The 18869-nt window shown below is 33.3% G+C and overlaps 1 protein-coding gene across 1 annotated transcript; it reads left to right on the forward strand.

The window, feature by feature from the left end:
* Positions 1-802: 802 nt before the first annotated feature.
* Positions 803-16005, forward strand: LOC132729573 (peripherin-2-like). Its single transcript, XM_060715356.1, has 4 exons — positions 803-1448; positions 2181-2415; positions 14684-14801; positions 15378-16005. Exons 1-4 carry the CDS (start codon positions 886-888, stop codon positions 15926-15928), a joined length of 1467 nt encoding a protein of 488 aa, XP_060571339.1. The 5' UTR covers positions 803-885; the 3' UTR covers positions 15929-16005.
* The last annotated feature ends 2864 nt before the right edge of the window (positions 16006-18869 follow it).

Below are 18869 nucleotides of genomic sequence, written 5' to 3' on the forward strand. Positions count from 1 at the left end.
ATTTATTTTTAGAATACGCTCTAGATCTCAAACTTAATTAACTATCTATAATATGGTGGCGAAAAACTTATCATTCGAAACTGCCTCGGCTATTATCTATAATAACCTCGGAAACAATACGGATTGAAAGTAGTTCTACCACGTGGTTTACAGATGTAAACAGAAACAAAGATAATGTAAAACGAATGTATATATTTGACATCTAATGTCTGTTCCGGTACTCTTATGCTTGAAAATATGTCTGACAACAATTTGTAATTTAAATATGCCCACCGATGTTCAATTTTAAAACAAATCCGACTAAATGTCAACAGGTTTGTTTTTTGTACTTTCGGTTTCTACGGCCATATTAATAAATATATAAAATAATGTATTGTTTGCTTTTTTGCCAATGAATTCACTTATTTTAGGTGAACTTTTACTACATATATTGGAAAAAAGCTTGTCAACAACTCCCGGGATTAAATTACTATTTGTTTACATGTTTAGTTTCTTAGCGTAGGTTAGACCGGGATACCGCATCCGTTCTGTGTATTCATACTATTGTGTTCGAGGTCCTTATCCGAAGACTGACGGAAAGGGCCGAGTAGTTGCGATTGAAAACGTATATAACTTTCTATAAGTCTATGCGTATTTATGCCTATAACTTGATTTTTCTAATTTGTTGTATTGTAAAGTGGTTTAATATAATGTATAAGTCCTAAAATGAAATATGACAGTCTAGATTTATATAATGATATTTTTACGTGTAAATTATACGATACATTGACGTTAATTTTAACGGGAAACATATAGCCAACGTGACGTCATTTCCGATAACAAATCAAACAAAATGGCCGCGTAATAATGTATTTTTTAATTAAACATGTGAACATTGTATAAAATATGGCCCTGTTAGCCTTAAAATTCAGCGAAGAGAAGCGCAGAAATCTTGCAATATTTATTGCAATATCACACTGGATGTGCATGCTACCAGCTTCCGTTTGTTTGCTTTTAGGAATATTAATTTACATAGATATATCGAACAAAATTTCGTTCATTGAAGACCACATTGGCAATGTGGTACCATTCTTTATTGCATTTTCAGGATTTTTTGGACTATTTTGTCACATATTTTGTGGGACAGTGGCATTTTCTAATAGAACATCTGTGAAGCAGGATAAATGGAAGAAATTATTGCTGCCTGCATTAATCGCAACTGTTTTGCTCTTTCTTTTGGAACTCATCACTGGTATAATGTGTATAGTGCATTTCCAAGGTATGAAAGATTCCTTCATTACTGGCATAAAACGTGCAATGTCTTCCTACAAGGATCGCGTAACGGTCAAAGCAGAAGTTGACACGATGCAGATTTCATTTGAATGTTGCGGTATAAGGTCATATAAAGATTGGTTCTATGTCACATGGATGCAGCCAGAGTTTGTTAGTTCGAAAAAGTCGCATGCAAGGTAATAGCAAAAAGATTCGTTTGATAATATCATGATATCATAATTAAAAATTTCTTTATAGCGAGACAAACGCACTTTACCGGCCGTAAATTCCTTTAGCTAGCAATCTCTAATCTGGGCTATTCATTTTTGTTTATCATTTTATTGCTTATCTACTTCATATCATGGACTACTGTCCCTGAACCCCCGTTTTACTCTCACTAAATCTACTTGTTTCAATAAAAAAATGGCCGCCATATTTTTATTTCAGACATGCGCAATAAGCACCTCTACCGGTAAAATAAATGTTATCAAAGTCGTCCAGCTTGATTGCGTAATGAGCATGTAACTTCGTTATGATTTTTTATCTTATTTGTCTAAAAAAATAATGCAGTATTAGATATTTGCCATAAGGACATTTATAAATGATTACTATTCGCAATACAAAATTCACTTACTGGCCAGCTTACAACAGAGACCTATCCTGCCAAAATCTTTAAAACTCGTAATTTTACGAAAATAAGTTACCATTCATCGAACTAAAATATGTAAAATAAAATGTAAATTACATCATCGTTTTTCAAAGAAACTTATTCGGTACACTTCCACAAAACGTATTCAAAAATAATTTCATGTTTTTGGGTTATTGATAAATTATTGTTGTACTTAATAGTTAAACATGAGAAAGTAATGCAAAAAAACGTGTTGTGTAATACATATATACAGGTGTAACTTTAGTTTCTATTTCTTTAGAATAGATTCCAGTGACATAATTATAGACGATGTGCCATTCAGCTGCTGCACCTCTCACGTGCTCCGCCCGTGCATTAATCATCACGTGCATGACAACGCTCTTCACTTTAATTATGACTACCACGACAGTACTACATTATACAAGCACGGGTGCACGAACAAGCTGGTAGGGTTTTATGGGAACCTTATATTGAAACGGACTGGAGCGCTGATGCTATTCTTGTCAGATATCCAGGTACCTGAACTTACTTCAACATTTACCATCTTTCTTTAAATAGTGTTTATTTACACAAGTCAATAAAAACTCCGAAATGCATTAATACTACCTTTAATATATTATATCTCATCGGACTGAGAATAGCACAAACATATGATTTTCAATGTATTTCTTGTATATTTCTTTGTTATATTTTATTTATATTTCTATTTTAAGTGCTCATGTTTATCTATGTAAATAATTAAAATTTTATGTTTTTAGGTTTTGTAACACCGCACTTTGGGGTCAAACGCACTTTGGGGTCCAACCCCAAAGTGCGTTAAACTTCGCACCGCACTTTGGGGTCCAACGCACTTTGGGGTCAAAATCGAGAAATTGACCCCAAAGTGCGTTAATATGCTACATATCAACGCACTTTGGGTTCAAGAGGTCTAAAGGTGTCATCTGAGTTCTGCTTAAATACTGAGTACTGACTTATTTTCTATCTGCGATATTGGAATATTTGGATGGAGTTCAAGATGGCGGTCAATACTTTATGATGCTTAAGTGATAAAAGTTTCATTAATTTTACCACTTGAAATATCTAAAAATTGTGTTCATATAACAAAATTACGATGGCATAAAAGTGACATTTGCATTTTTTTGTTTTTAGTTTTGTATACATATTTTATTTTAGTTTTGCATACATATTTTTCAGTTTTGCATACATATTTTTTTAGTCTTGCATTCATATTTTTTTTTGTTTTTCGTACATGTTTAATTTTTGTTTTTCATACATATTTTAGCCAGTCAAAACAGCCTTCAAATCTCATAACAGCCCATAGTTGAGTATAAAACTAGCACAGTGGTTTGGTCACATTTCGGCCCATTTTTGGAATCAGCCCAGTCGTTTTCGGCCGGGCAAGTCTGGTTTCGGCCGACCCTTTTCGGCCCATTTTTTTATATTATATGTATTTTATATAATTATTGTTTTTATGATTATACTATTATATTAGTGTCTATTTGGAAAGGGCTGTTGATTGGTGATCAGTTATTATTCTATGAATATGCACCACTCAACCCCACCCCCTGAGAATTGAGAATTATAAAACTTAGGTGAATTCTTTAGCACATCCAGATAATGTGCAGAACTTATATGCCAGGTGTGCCGGCTCAAGATCGGGGTCACACCTACAGGTCAAGGATAAAGACTTGGGTTCCATGTCCGCTCCTTATCTCCGAAACCCCATGAAGGATTTTAAGGCACCTTGTGACAAATGTTAACCACATCGAGACCATATGCAAAACCTTTCTTTGTGTTACCGCGGACTATATATATACTATTTTTTTGATACCTCCAAAAATGAAAACGTTGGTACAAATGTATTTGCAAATGGCAAATGGCATGTAATTTACAGACGGCGAAGTGTTTGAAAATGGTGTTTTACAAATGGTGTAATTATCCAAACCTCTACTTTGCAAATGGCGTCATGTAAGAATATGTACGAAAAAACAAAAATAAAATATGTACAAAAAAAACTAAAATAAAATATGTATGCAAACTAAAAAAGAATATGTATGCAAAACTAAAAAAAGGTATATATTCAAAACTAAAAAAAATATGTACGACAAACAAACAAAAAATATGTACAAAAAACAAAACAAAAAGTATCAAAAAAATACAAATGTCACTTTTATGCCACCGTTCAAAATACTCTAGAACAGAAATTGTGTATTCCTAGAATTAAAAGATACTGCTAAAATATTCCGTTCTGTCGGTCATTTACTTGATAACTTTTGGTGCCATATTGAGCCCCATTTTAAATATGTTGGGAATGAAATAAAATTCAGTTAATATTTTTTCCAAAGAACTATAAATAAATTATATTGCAATGTTCTGGTGAAACATCAAGTTTTTCGATCGGACTATAAATAGTGATTTTTACAAATACATTATTAAGCTTATCAACAAAACTTAAGGGTTTTTTGTAAGCTCCGTAACAACTGTTCGCCAGAGGCTTTTTTATGGAAAATCTTACATACTTCTTTAGAAAGAGCAAACATGAATTTTATAATGTTACAATAATGGTATCAGAAAAATGTAAGATGCTTGTTACCTGAATAAAGTAGCGATAAATGTGAAATTATTTGTCATAAAAGAAGTCAAAACACTGTAGTATTTGACTTCCATATAAAATACTAATTCACTATAACTGTACTCATCATTGCCAAAAAGCAACAGATGAAAAATATGGTTCAGGTAATTGGCTAATGTGTATTTTTTTAATAATATAGAAGAACATCAAAATAAAAAAGCTTTTAAGAAAAACAAATAAAAGCATAATGGGCCTTTAAAACATTATTTTTAACCCTGGGGGGTAGATACCCCACAATTCCCTCTATATCCCCAGTGAGAATTTTACATTATTCCGCTCTTAATGTGCGACTACTTAAACAGTTGATATAGTTAGAGTCCATCCGAGGGTAAAATACAAGAATCGTTCAGATAATTCTACAAGCAAACCACTTTGTATGTTAATAGTCTGATATCTTACCCATCAAATTTCATCGAGACCCCAAGCTCAAAATCAATGTGGTTCCCAAAATTCAAAATGGCCGCCAAGATGGCGGCTGAATTTTCTTAAATATTCACATATTCTTTTTTCTATGTTTAAACTACCAAACTAGGATATTCTAATCTCTTTTGTTGAATATAAATATTGAACATAGAATGTTTTTTGTAAAATTCTTGATTTTTTATAAAAAAGAATTACATACAAAATTTTAAGCCATTTTTTAGTTGAAAAAAATATAAAAAAAATGATTTTTTATAACAAAAACAAAGTTTCAATTTTCCTTGTGCTTCAAATGAGCCTTCAAGTATATCAAACAACCATTAGTAAACTAGATTATAGTGTATTTTGCCATTTTAACAAAAGTTTGCTACACCTATCTCTATTTTCTTGTCTTCCTGGACGCGAATAGTGGGTGGGGTAAACAGACAAAAACTAATGACAAAAACTACTTTTGTTAACACAATAACTATATACATATATCTACATACTAATAGTGAAAATACATGACTAACAAACACAGTTTGAAACCCTACTGATGCTTGGTGACATTGCAGATTTATTTATGTAAGTACAATTTTTCATTGTTACATATTTTCAAATAAGATAAAACATAGCCACCCCACCCCATCCCCCCACCCTTTCATTGGTACCTGTGACATCATTTTCTAAAGTTAATCAAATTTTATTTGAGGTTTTGTTGCATTGTTACTATAGTTCAATTGTTTTTTTTAATATTCTGGCTTTATATGAAGACCACTATAGTTTTCAATGCAATATTTTTGCTATACAGTAATATTAAAATCTTAGTTGTTTCCCTTTGTTACAAATACGCCATGAAATGTGCAGAAGAATACAAAATCTGAATGACAAACTAACATTATGTGATTGTTTCCCAATTTATTAAACCCTTGTAAGTTTGGTAAACAAACCATGTCAACCTTTTTTAAAGATTTAAATACAGTTTATCCCTATATATTTATCCCTAAAGGCTTACATCATCATTGCTTTGAACTTGCATAAAAGTCGGATGAAGATAGTTCGGATGCATTTTTTTTCATTATCAATACAACATTTTTTTTTCAATAAACTCAATTTGAATTTAAATCAGGGATGTCTGTGTTAACAACAAATAATGGCAAATTCTTTTTATTCCAGGATTTGAGCTTTGATGTGTGTCACATACTAACCAAATCTAACAAGATGTAACCTTGCAAATACTAACATTATTTACTAATACCATGTCATCGAAAAAGTTAAATTTGGTCCCCGTTGAAAGAAGTTGTTTACTCCCGTGCCAATCAGCAAGTTCTAAGGAAATTGACATAGACTGGGAAAAATGCATCCTGTGTCAACAGGAATCTGAAGATGCACTAGTTTGTCCGTTAATGAGTACAAAGAAAAATACAGATACACCTGTTGGTTATAAAACTATAGCTCATGATATTGAACGATTTGTTAAATCAGACATTTGCCCATTTAGACTTCACAGTTCACTTACAGATGATGAAGAGATTGTTGTAAACTTACTTACTCAAAATAGTGCTAAATGGCACAAACTATGTAGAAATAAAATAGATTGTTACAAATATGATAGAGCCATAAAGCGTCAAGCATCTAGCTGCGCTTCTGGTGGAATACCTAAAAATTAACACGTTTAAGTAGTGGTGATGCTGCTGCCAAAATAGTTTATTTGTGTTTGTTTTGCAACAGTAACAATGGAAAATTGCGTAAGGTGTCCACACTAGAAATTGATCAGAAAATACGAACATGCGCTCTTGAAGTTCATGAAACGGTGCTTCAAGCAAAATTAAGTGCTGGAGATCTGATATCACAGGAAGCACAATGTCATTTAGAATGTTTATCTGCCCTGTATTACAAAGCATCTTCTATGAAGAAAGGATCTTCTGCAAATACTGATTATTCACAGGCACACGGAATAGCTTTTGGTGAACTTGTGGCTTACATAGAAGAAACACAAAAAGTTACTGACTTTAAAGATATTCCCATCTTAAAACTGTTCGATCTAGCGAAATCATACAGTGTCTTGTATTACAAATGACATAACTTATAAAAAGGTCAATTCACCATATGTGAAAGAGCGTATTCACACAAGACTTCCATTTCTCGAGGCACATCGACATGGTAAGGAAGTTTTGCTGGTTCACAGGGAAAACATTGGTGAAATGATCAAAAGTGCATCTGAATATTCATATGATGAAGAGGGTATGTTGCTGACTAAAGCTGCAAATATAGTGCGAAGGGATATTCTTAAGAATGCAACAAAACCATTTCAGGGTGAATTTAATCAAACAGTGACGATTCCCCAGTCACTAGTAACTCTTATTGCGACAATATTAGCCGGTTCAAGCATAGTTAATAAAGCAGATGATACATTGTTACAATCACAGAAAGTCACGAGTGTTTCTCAAATCATTGTTTATAATGTATCTGAAAGTAAAAATGCCCTTTCAAGTACATCTCATCATCTGAAAACAAGAGAAACTCATTTACCAGTTTATTTGGGACTACTGATACATGCCGAAACGAGGAAGAGATCAATTATTGATAAATTCCATGCTCTAGGTGTTTGTATATCATACAAAAGACTGCTTGAAATTTCCACTAATATTGGCAATTATGTATCTGAGTGTTATGAGTCTGAGGGTATAGTGTGTCCACATTCATTGAAAATTGGTCTCTTCACTACATCTGCAGTCGACAATATTGACCACAATCCAACGTCTGTTACTGCAAAAGGGTCCTTCCATGGAACGGGTATATCAATATTTCAACACACCGAACATGATAAGCCCGGTATAAAGCGGCGTCTACATCCCTGGAATGAAATGAACTCCTCCTCAAAGTTCAAAATTAAAGAGCTTCCTGACTATTACTGCAGAGTTCCAAATGTTTCTGCAAAGCTGAAGGCAGATTGTCCTGAGCCGTGTGAGCCATTGACTACTCACAGTGACATTGAAAATGCTCTTGCCATAGAAAACAGGTACGCTAACGTAGATCTTCATAAATTAATGCAGTCAGCTTAACAGACATAAGCATGCCTCCAGATTAAAGCTGATTTTTATGAAAATTTATAAAATGTAATAAAAAGTAAAGTATTTTCCAGTGAACAAAGAAAGTAATATATACATTGATATGATACTTAAAATCTACCAATATAGGCCTAATTGCGTTATTCGCGCATTTAAAATATGATGATGTATAATCAGAAACAGTCATTTATTGCGTATCACATGTAATTTTTTTCCCGAATTGTGAATATTTTAATCTCTCTTAAGATCTAAATTCTTTTTTTTTTAAAGATGATTTTCTTGAAATGTTTAAGCTCATCTAGAGAAAGGCAGCTTTAACTTTTATTTAGTATTTTAACAATCTTACTGTCAGTTTGATTAAGAATCTCTGATTAAAATACTCACTGGCAAAAAAAAGATATTCAACCATATCAAAAAGTTATTTTTGATAAAATAATATATTAAACTCAAATGATTTTAACTGTTGATACTTTGAACATGCATTGTAAGCAGTAATGTGCTGTCTTTTTTAAAATACTTAAGATAATACAGATTTAAAAGGATTCAAAGAAATACACTGTTTGATTATTTTCATTTATCTATCTGTCTTCAGTTGGTTAGACCATGTCAATTCTGTTGTAAAAGAAGATACAGAAGATAATAATATGTCATGGCCAGCGTTCCATGCAAATCGCATTGCGGAAACTTGTTCACCAATCAATCCTGGCATCAGTGCACTACTTCCACTATTCCCTGATCAAGCCAAGTCTGCTGCAATGATTCGCCATTCTATGACAGTTGTACAGAAAACAGTTCATTACTTAAATCCAGGTCAGATTCCTGTCATTGCAGCTGATCAGCCTTTATTTGCTTTAGCTAAGCAAATACAGTGGACATGGCCAAATGAATTTGATGAGGAGATGTTTGTCGTTATGTTTGGAGGCTTACACATCGAACTAGCTGCCCTGAAAACTATCGGAGACCTGCTTGAAGATAGTGGTTGGAGTTCAGCACTCACACAGGCCAATATTGCTACTCCTGGTAGTGCAGATGCATTTGTGAAGGCAACCAATATAGCAAGAACTAGGCATGCACACCAGATTACAGCAGCTGCCCTATATATGCTTCTAAAACAGCCATATAATGAGTATCTTGAATCATCCAGAGAACAAATTGGTCCTGAAATGTGTCTTGAAATTTGGAGTGAAATGCGAAAGCAGGAAAACCCAATGTTCTTATTTTGGTCGTTAATTTTGAAACTAGAGCTGATCATTTTTACTTTTGTTAGGTCACTTAGAGAAGGAAATTTTAATCTTTACATAAATTCTTTAAAGGCGTTGGTTCCCTGGTTCTTTGCCCTTGACCACAATCATTATGCCAGATGGATTCCAATACATATCAAGGACATGCTCCTTCTTAGCAAAACCGCACCTGAGGTTGCTTCAGAGTTTGAAAAAGGGCACTTCTGTCTGAAGAAAACAGAGAGTAGATTTTCCTCAATACCGCTTGATCATGCCCATGAGCAAAATAATAAGTTGATTAAAGATGACGGCGGCGCAGTTGGCTTGACAGAGAATCCAACGCAACTTCTACGTTGGATGCTGTGTGGTCCTGAAATAGCAAGGTTAGTTCATGAGTTTGAAGACCTAACAATCACCCCTACTACTGAAAACAGTTTTAAACACCACGAGCAAACAAAAAGCGTGCAGGCTACTTTTAGGCAACAAGTGAATGACCTTGTTTCTGTTATTCAAAACTTAGGGAATCCATTTTCAGAGTATTCTAAAGATTTGCTTGTTCTAGATACAAGAGATATTGTAGATTCCGGCGTATCAGACAGCATTCGAAGTATGAGTACTTTAGGTAAACAGCAGTATGAGACATATGTGCATGAAAGACTTGAAACCAAGTCCAAATCAGTGATGGACACAATAAAACAGAACAAATTACCTTTATTTAGCAGACCTAAAAAACGCAAACTTACAAGGCAAAAACTTGAAGTCTCATCCTTAAAAGAGAACTGTGCCCTTTTCTCACGCCTGTATGTGTCCTGCCAGGTTAGAAATGGTGACCTTAGTGAATTTTTCTCACATGAAAATAGCAGCTATCCACCATCTTTGTCCATGTTTGGAGATTTACGCTCTGGGAAAAAATCAGATTTGCTGATGTGTTTGGAAAATTACTGCAATGTAACAGCTTATGAAAAACCTGTTGTTGATGCACTACTGATTGATGGTGCGGCTATCATCAACATGCTGAAACCTCAAGAATCTAAAACATTTGCCGATTACGCTGAACATGTGTTTCTCCCATACCTTCAGATACTACTAAGTCATGTCCGTAGGGTTGATGTTATTTGGGATAGATATGTTCAAAACAGCCTAAAAGAAGGAGCAAGACAGAAACGTGGTGTTGGAGTGCGCCGAAGAGTGTCACCCGAGACAATGATTCCATCCAACTGGGAATCATTTCTTAGACATGATGACAACAAGTCTGAGTTATTTGAATTTTTAGCCACTAGGATTAGTAACTTAAGTATAACAGATGAAAAGTATGTTATATCAACAAAGGGTGTTGATGTAATAGCAACATCTGAAATTAGTAATGTATCATCCATTGCTCCTTATTCACATGAGGAAGCTGACACAAGGCTCATTCTTCATACAGCTCATGTTGGAAAGTCTGGAATAAAAAGCGCAATGATTAAAACAGTTGACACTGATGTAGTTATTCTTGCTGTGGGGATGTTCCAGGAGTGTGAAGTTGATAAATTGTGGGTTGAATTTGGCACCGGAAGAACCCTTCGATATATTCCAATTCATACACTAGTTGAAAAAATTGGTCAAGACAAAGCAAAGGCCTTACCAGGGTTCCATGCATTTACTGGCTGCGACCAGGTATCAGCATTTAGTGGCAGAGGGAAGCAGACAGCATGGAAAACTTTAGAATCTATGCCTGAATCAATACAGACATTCAAGACTTTAGGGAGCATGCCAAGTGACACTGACATTGCTGAAAACATGACAACTGTTGAACGATTTGTTGTTCTTTTGTATGATCGGTCAAGCGAATGCCAAACAACAAATGATGCTCGACAGGAACTTTTCACACATAAAGGCCGCTCCATTGATTCTATTCCACCAACATCAGCGGCTCTCTATCAGCACACACGACGTGCTGTGTATCAAGCAGGTTATTGCTGGGGACAATCTCTTAATCCCTCGCCAACACTGCCCTCTCCATCTGAGTACGGCTGGACAAAAAAAGCTGATGAGATGTGTCCTTGGCAGCCTCTGTGGACAAATTTGTTGCCAGCAGCAAAATCGTGCATGGAACTATTAAAGTGTAGCTGTAACAAGGAGAAGGGCTGTCGCGGAAGATGTAAATGTGTAAAAGCTGACCTGCCCTGCACAGCGTTATGTAAATGTAACGGCTGCTGTGACAGGCTATGAAATGTTAAAAAGTTTGTTAAATATCATTAATTGATCTTAAAATGTTACATTGTATTTTGTTGAATATACGTATTAAACCGAGAAACTGACCCTATTTATAGTTGAAATTTGTCATTTTATTGACGTTTATAGTAAAAATTTGTCATAAAATTGTCTCTTCTTGAACAAGTCTTTAGTGGTCACAGTATAAAATATTGATTATTAACTATTAAGATTAATCTTTTAAACTTGGTTTTATTCAGGGTACTAAGGTTAAGTCCAAAATGTCGTAAAATTTGTGAATGAGTCATTAAATGCAAAACCATAAAAATCCTACACTTGTGACCATTTAACCGCAATTTCTTTAGTCAAAAATTATGTACAACTCTTCCTTTTGTTTAAAACACATAAGAATAATATTTTAATCTAGGTTTTGCATTATATTTAAAGCTAATGTATATATACTTAAGGATATTTCAAAATACCGGATTTTGGCGGCCATCTTGGCGGCCATTTTGAATTTTGGCCGCCATTTTGATTTTTAGGCTGGGGTCTCGATCCATATCAGCTACAAAGACATCAAACTAGAATAATCCAAAGTGGTTTGCTTGTAGAATGAATAGAACGATTATATGTACTTTGACTCTAACTAATATCTTTAGTATTGCCTGTACGGACTACTACTTAAAGCCGCATCTACACCTAGTCAAGTTTCTTATATGTCACATTTAGCTAAATAAATGGCTCTTTCAACATATTATTAGGCACATTTTTTACTGAATTGTCTTACTAAGATTTCCCAGAATTTATCCCTTTGTCTATGCTAAGACTATCATATTTCTATAAAATGTGTAAATAAATTAATGAAAGGTGTACATTCTTTTAAAATAAATGGAACATTTGAGAAAAAAATATTTTAAGCTTAATAATTGATACAAATTCTTTATTTGGTGATTTATTTGGTGAAAGTTCTTCACTTACTTATCAAGACCATTTAAATCCCTATTGATTCTACTATAATTCAGGGCACATGTTTGTGTCTATTTAATACCCTGACTTTTTGTTTACCATTGGCTTTGACTACAATATATTATTTAAAACATAATGAACATTAATTTTCTATGACCCCAAAGTGCGGTCGTTTGCCTGATGTTAAAAAATGCATATGTACCTGTTTAACGCACTTTGGGGTCGAAATTGGACCCCAAAGTGCGTAACGCACTCTGGGGTCGGACCCCAAAGTACGTAACGCACTTTGGGGTCGGACCCCAAAGTGCGTTTGACCCTAAAGTGCGGTGTTACAAGGCTTATAAACCTTAGTTGTGTTCCTTTAAAGGGAGACACAGTCAAAATTTTCATTTCTTCCTTTTAAATGTTTCATTCATTATTCTGTAAATGTACTAAAAATCAATACACTATAGGCAGTCACAGGAACAAAACTTTTCTCCTTATAAAGAATAAAATGGTGGTTTCCTAACTTGATCCATGTGGGTTAGGTTAGAGCGTTAATATTTCACAATAGTTGTCACAGTGAACTCTGAAAACGTTAACATGTCAAATGAATGACTTAGACTTGTTTCAATCATATAATATCCACAATATATGTTATTGTAACTTCAAGTCACATGCTACTCGGTGATTCAGTTGGCGTCTAAATTTCGTTCAAAATATTAAGAGGATATTTTTTTATTTAAAAAAAAAAATAACCTTTTTATTTAATCTCATTATCAAAGAAAATGGTTACGAACCCCCTTGCTTGCTACGCAACTGCAATTGTACAGCGCGCAGTAATAAAATTATTGTCTTGTTTTGCGCGCGATATTTAGCGCTACATTGTGACGTCACGTAAACAACTCTTTAAACGTCTGTACAGCGTTAATGACTGAATTAAAGATATTGGTGTTCGGATTTATTTTCTTAGTTAGACCATTTTCTATCATTCTAGATAGTTTTCAAAACAAAATTCAACAAAAAGTTGTTTTGTATTTTCAGATTTTGCAAACAGAATGTCAAAAGAAGTCCGTTAAAATAAATATGAGTTTTGACTCCGCCTACTTTCATATTTATATTTCATATTTATTTTTAAAAAATATGAAATATATTTGACTGATATAGCACCATATTTCATGGGTAAAATTAAATAATAAGAGGATAATTTTTCGTTTGAGTTAAATATGGAATATATTTTCACGAAACATGATAAAATGCCACATATTTTCACGAGCCGGGACGGCGAGTGAAAATATGTGGCATTTTATCATGTTGAGTGAAAATATATACCATATTTCACGAAAAACGAAAAAATAACCTTTTTATTTAATCTCATTATCAAAGAAAATGGTTACGAACCCCCTTGCTTGCTACGCAACTGCAATTGTACAGCGCGCAGTAATAAAATTATTGTCTTGTTTTGCGCGCGATATTTAGCGCTACATTGTGACGTCACGTAAACAACTCTTTAAACGTCTGTACAGCGTTAATGACTGAATTAAAGATATTGGTGTTCGGATTTATTTTCTTAGTTAGACCATTTTCTATCATTCTAGATAGTTTTCAAAACAAAATTCAACAAAAAGTTGTTTTGTATTTTCAGATTTTGCAAACAGAATGTCAAAAGAAGTCCGTTAAAATAAATATGAGTTTTGACTCCGCCTACTTTCATATTTATATTTCATATTTATTTTTAAAAAATATGAAATATATTTGACTGATATAGCACCATATTTCATGGGTAAAATTAAATAAATAGATATATTTACGCTTCGAACTCAATATACATGTACAGTGTATATAGAATTTAAACAGAAATTCATGCTGGGACTTTAAAAATGTCGTTTTTACGTGATTTGAGTACATAAGATCATTTTGATATTTGAGCCGCGTCATGACAAAACCAACCTAATGGGTTTGCGACCAGCATGAATCCAGACCAGCCTGCGCATCCGCGCAGTCTGGTCAGGATCCATGCTGTTCGCTATCAGTTTCTCTACTTGTAAATTACAAGTTGTAATAGGGTTTATAAATAATCAGTTTTTTTGTAATAGGGTTTGTAAGCGAACAGCATGGATCCTGATCAGACTGCGTGGATGCGCAGACTGGTCTTGATCCATGCTGGTCGCAAACGCACTATGTTGGTTTTGTCGTGACGCGGCTCATTTGTGTCTTTAATTTGCCTGAGTATCCCTTTAAACAACATCAACTTTGTTGAACTATATCACAACCGGATGATATACTTAAAGTATAATATTGAGACATTTGCTTTTCATTTAAGTTCATGGTGATGATATGCACACGGTTTTTGCAGACATCTATAGTTTCAATGACGTCACAGGATAGAGGAAAAGGAGCATCCACCGGATATCTATTTACTGCTCCAAAAGAAGCTTCCGGTATATTTCGTTTAAGATAAATACACACAATAGTTATTCATGAAGTTAACATTTGTTATATTTTCGAAAGAGAACTTTTTATAAATGTTTACGAAAAATATTAAAATGATACTTTTCCGTTTAAGTGAAATACGAAATTATTTTTTCTCGAGACTTTATAAGCGTTCATATATTTTAAAGTTTAAGGATTTAGAAAAAATGTTGGGCAAAAATCCAATGTTATCTAGAGAACTTAGCTCTTTATAAAAGATTCATTTAGTTACTAACAATAATAAATGTTTTGAATTTTCCTCAGTAAATCTTAAACAGAATCGTCCAGAATAATAATAAATTTGCAAAAGATATATTTATTTACCAACATTTAAATTGTTTTTATTTTTTCTAAAGAAATGTGTAACAAAGTCGTCTAAGTTCATTGGGCAATGGACAAGTAAGATTAAACGGTCATTTATTCTTTGACCATTTGTTTCAAACTGAGAACTTCGTTTTCTGTAAATAAAAAGAGATAATGACCAATTTGTACAAAAACCGTAAAGAATTTAAAAATTATAAGATTTATTTATATTTTTAATTCAGATTTCGACGTCAAAACAATTTGCAATAAATTGTCATTGGACTCATCTGTTAACAACACTGATGAGGCAAACATCAGTGGGAGTGCGAGCACACATTCTGGTGTAAAACGAGATAGAAATACGGACAAAGTTTATAATTTCGATCAAGAGTTTGAATTAGATGATCCTGTAGATCGTGTTATAAAATTTAAAAAGAGTAGGGCGGATGCTAAAAAACAAAGACTGAGACTTCAAAGACACCGCAGCAACAGAAAACCAACTCCGAAAACTGAAAATTCTATTTCTACAACAGAGTATAGTGCAACGACAGATATAGCGAAGAATGTGTTCAATGACAATTTTCCCAGCCTTGACAGAAAACCAACTTCGAAATATAATAGTTCATTTCCGACATTAAGTGACCATAATGCAAAAACTTCAACACCGTTAAAAGCGTATGGTTCGGTTCGCAAGATAGCCGAAGAAATAGGCCCAGTAATGATGCGGTCATTTACTAGATACTCAGATATTGAGCTTGTAAGACTGGTACACCAAAAAGCTTCCGGCAAATAGAAAACTGTCTACGAGCAAAGGAATATACATTAATAAAAATGATTTTTGTATCAGAAAATGTATTTATTCTTTCTTGCTTATTACGAAAGTAAGGTCATTTTTTCACACTTAATCCCTGTCCTATTGCCATTCAAAGAGGGAAACCATTCTCTGTAATTGTGGACGCCTGAACCTCTCCTTTTCATGTCGAGCAATGATATGTAAATGTCACGACAAAACCAACATAATGGATTTGCGACCAGCATGGATCCAGACCAGCCTGCGCATCCGCGCATTCTGATCAGGATCCATGCTGTTCGCTATCAGTTTCTCTACTTGTAGTAACCGTTAATCAACCGAAATCACTGTAATGACGTAATAAAATTAGAATATTGAGTTATTTTATTATCAACATTAATTGTACGCATTTGCTAGCAGTGATGTATTTAAGTCATTTAATATAATTAATAAAACAGTCAAAATTGTTGATACATTCCTACCATATGATACAAATCACTTTATTGAAGCTACCTCAAATTATGAAAGAAAATAAAATGTGTCGATGCAAAGCCCAAACCTGAGCAGGATGTAGCAAAAAAGCTTTGATTGTAAGGTTAAACAGGTCCACGGTTTATACAGAACGTATTTTTAAACTTTCCTGTGACTTAATTTGTTTATCAACAAAGCGCTTTGTAAATAAGTATATATTCTTCGACATAGAACAATTATTTCGGTATATGTATTTATATAGATATTCTGACAATATTTATTTTCTGTAGAATATATGCGTGAAATTGAGCTAAATCTCTAAATTTTGCATCTTTTGTAGGGCATTTTGAAAAAAAACTGCTAGCTTCTAAAAGTATTAAATTCATGTAAAACTTGTCAGGGGAGTTTAACTTTGTTCATTGTTCATTGTTTCATTTCTAACTGGGCTGAAATTGACATTAGTCTGTAATTGAAAATGGCAGATTTCAGTTAAAACTAGGTAAATTTGTCAGAAATCTTTCCCCAAATTTAAAACTTGCCATTCATATACACATTTTATTATTAAAGATTAAGGTCTAATAATTTGGTTCACTGTTACACCTCACTTTGGGGTCCAACGCACTTTGGGGTACAATTTCGACCCCAAAGTGCGTTAAACAGGTACATATGTATTTTTTAACATCAGACAAACGACCGCACTTTGGGGTCATAAAAAATTAATTTTCATTATGTTTTAGATAATATATTATAGTCAAAGCCAATAGTAAACAAAAATCAAGGTTCATGCATTAAATAGACGCAAAACATGTGCCCTGAATTATAGTAGAATCCATAGGGATTTAAATGATCTTGATCAGTAAGTGAAGAACTTTCATCAAATAAAGAATTTGTATCAATTAATGAGCTCAAAATGTATTTTTTCTCAAACTTTCCATTTATTTTAAAAGATTATCTCCATTGTTTTTAGATTATTGCATCATTTTCCCGTTTTTTATTTATACAGATAGTCTTAGCATAGACAAAGGTAAAAAATGTGCCTGATTATATGTTGAAAGAGTAATTTATTTAGCTTATCTAAATGTGACATTATAAGGAACTGGACTAGGTGTAGATGCGGCTTCAAGTACTAGTCCGTACATACAGGCTACAGTACTAGAAATATCATAAACTATTTAAGTAGTCACACATTAAGAGGGTAGCTTCATAATAATGTAAAGTTCTCAGTGGGGGTCTACAGGGGGTAGTGGGGTATCGATCCCCCAAGGGTTAAAATAACATTTTAAAGGCCCATTAAGCTTTTATTTGTTTTTCTTAAAAGCTTTTTTATTTTGATGTTCTTCTATAATATCCAAAATTACTCACTGGCCAATTATCTAAACCATCTTTTTCATCTGTTTGTTTTGGCAATGATGAGTACAGTTATAGTGAATTAGTATGAAGTCAAATATTTCATTGTTTTAACTACTTTTATGACAAATAATTTCACATTGTAACAAGTATCTTACGTTTCTCTGATCGAGAAACTTACGTTTCTCTGATCGAGAAACTTGATATTTCACCAGAACATTGCAATAGAGTATATTGATAGTTCTCTGGAAAAAATATATATGAACTGCATTTTATTTCATTCCCATCATATATAAAATGGGGCTCAATATAGCACTAAAGGTTATCAAGTAAATGACTGACAGAACGGGATATTTTTCGCAGCATCTTTTAATTTTAGGAATACATCAGTACTTTGTTATATAAACACAATTTTTAGATATTTCAAGTGGTAAAATTAATGAAACTGGCTATAATAATGGCTATAAATGTGAATAACACGGGCTGTTTTTTTTTCAAAAAAAGGCGGACAAATCCTGTTGGTATGTAATCTTGAAAAATCATAGTATAGGTACAAAAGTAATACCTTTAGAAGCGGAATTTATTTTGGAAAAAATGATATATACTACAAGTTATTTGGAGTGTATGTAAGACCGTAAGTTATGATTAAACTGTGTTATTTAGTACCAGGAATACATGTTAACATATTAGACAGTGCTAATTGTGAGATATTCTACATGTATATGTATATAGATTTATAATCTAACAACTTTTTCCTTGAATCGCTTTGGTGTATTTCAGCAATAACAAATTGAAAATGCATTTGTATTCAAGATACTTAAAGGAGACACAGCCAAAATTTTTATTTCTTCGTTTTGATTTTTTCATAGATTATTCAGTAAATATCCTCAAAATAAATGCACTATAGGTAGTCACAAGAACAAAACTTTTCTCCTTTAAAAGAAGAAAATGGTGGTTTCTTAACTTGACCCACGTGGTTCAGGCTAGATTGTTAAGATTTTACAATAGTTGTCACAGTGAACTCGTTAAAACTCGAGAAACGTTAAAGAACATATCAAATAAATGACTTAGACTTGTTTCAATCATACAATTGCCACACTTTCTGCTTTTGTAACTTCCAGGGTTT

Source organism: Ruditapes philippinarum, unplaced genomic scaffold (genome assembly GCF_026571515.1).
Source record: "Ruditapes philippinarum isolate M1 unplaced genomic scaffold, ASM2657151v2 ctg9_1_1_1_1, whole genome shotgun sequence".
Lineage (NCBI taxonomy): Eukaryota > Metazoa > Mollusca > Bivalvia > Venerida > Veneridae > Ruditapes > Ruditapes philippinarum.

Bases quoted from the DNA above. Each gene is read 5' to 3' on its own strand.
- LOC132729573 (XM_060715356.1), top strand. From the start codon at position 886: ATGGCCCTGTTAGCCTTAAAATTCAGCGAAGAGAAGCGCAGAAATCTT. The intron at 1,449-2,180 runs GTAATAGCAAAA...CTATTTCTTTAG, and splicing joins TCGAAAAAGTCGCATGCAAG to AATAGATTCCAGTGACATAA. The intron at 14,802-15,377 runs GTATATTTCGTT...TTTTTAATTCAG, and splicing joins TGCTCCAAAAGAAGCTTCCG to ATTTCGACGTCAAAACAATT.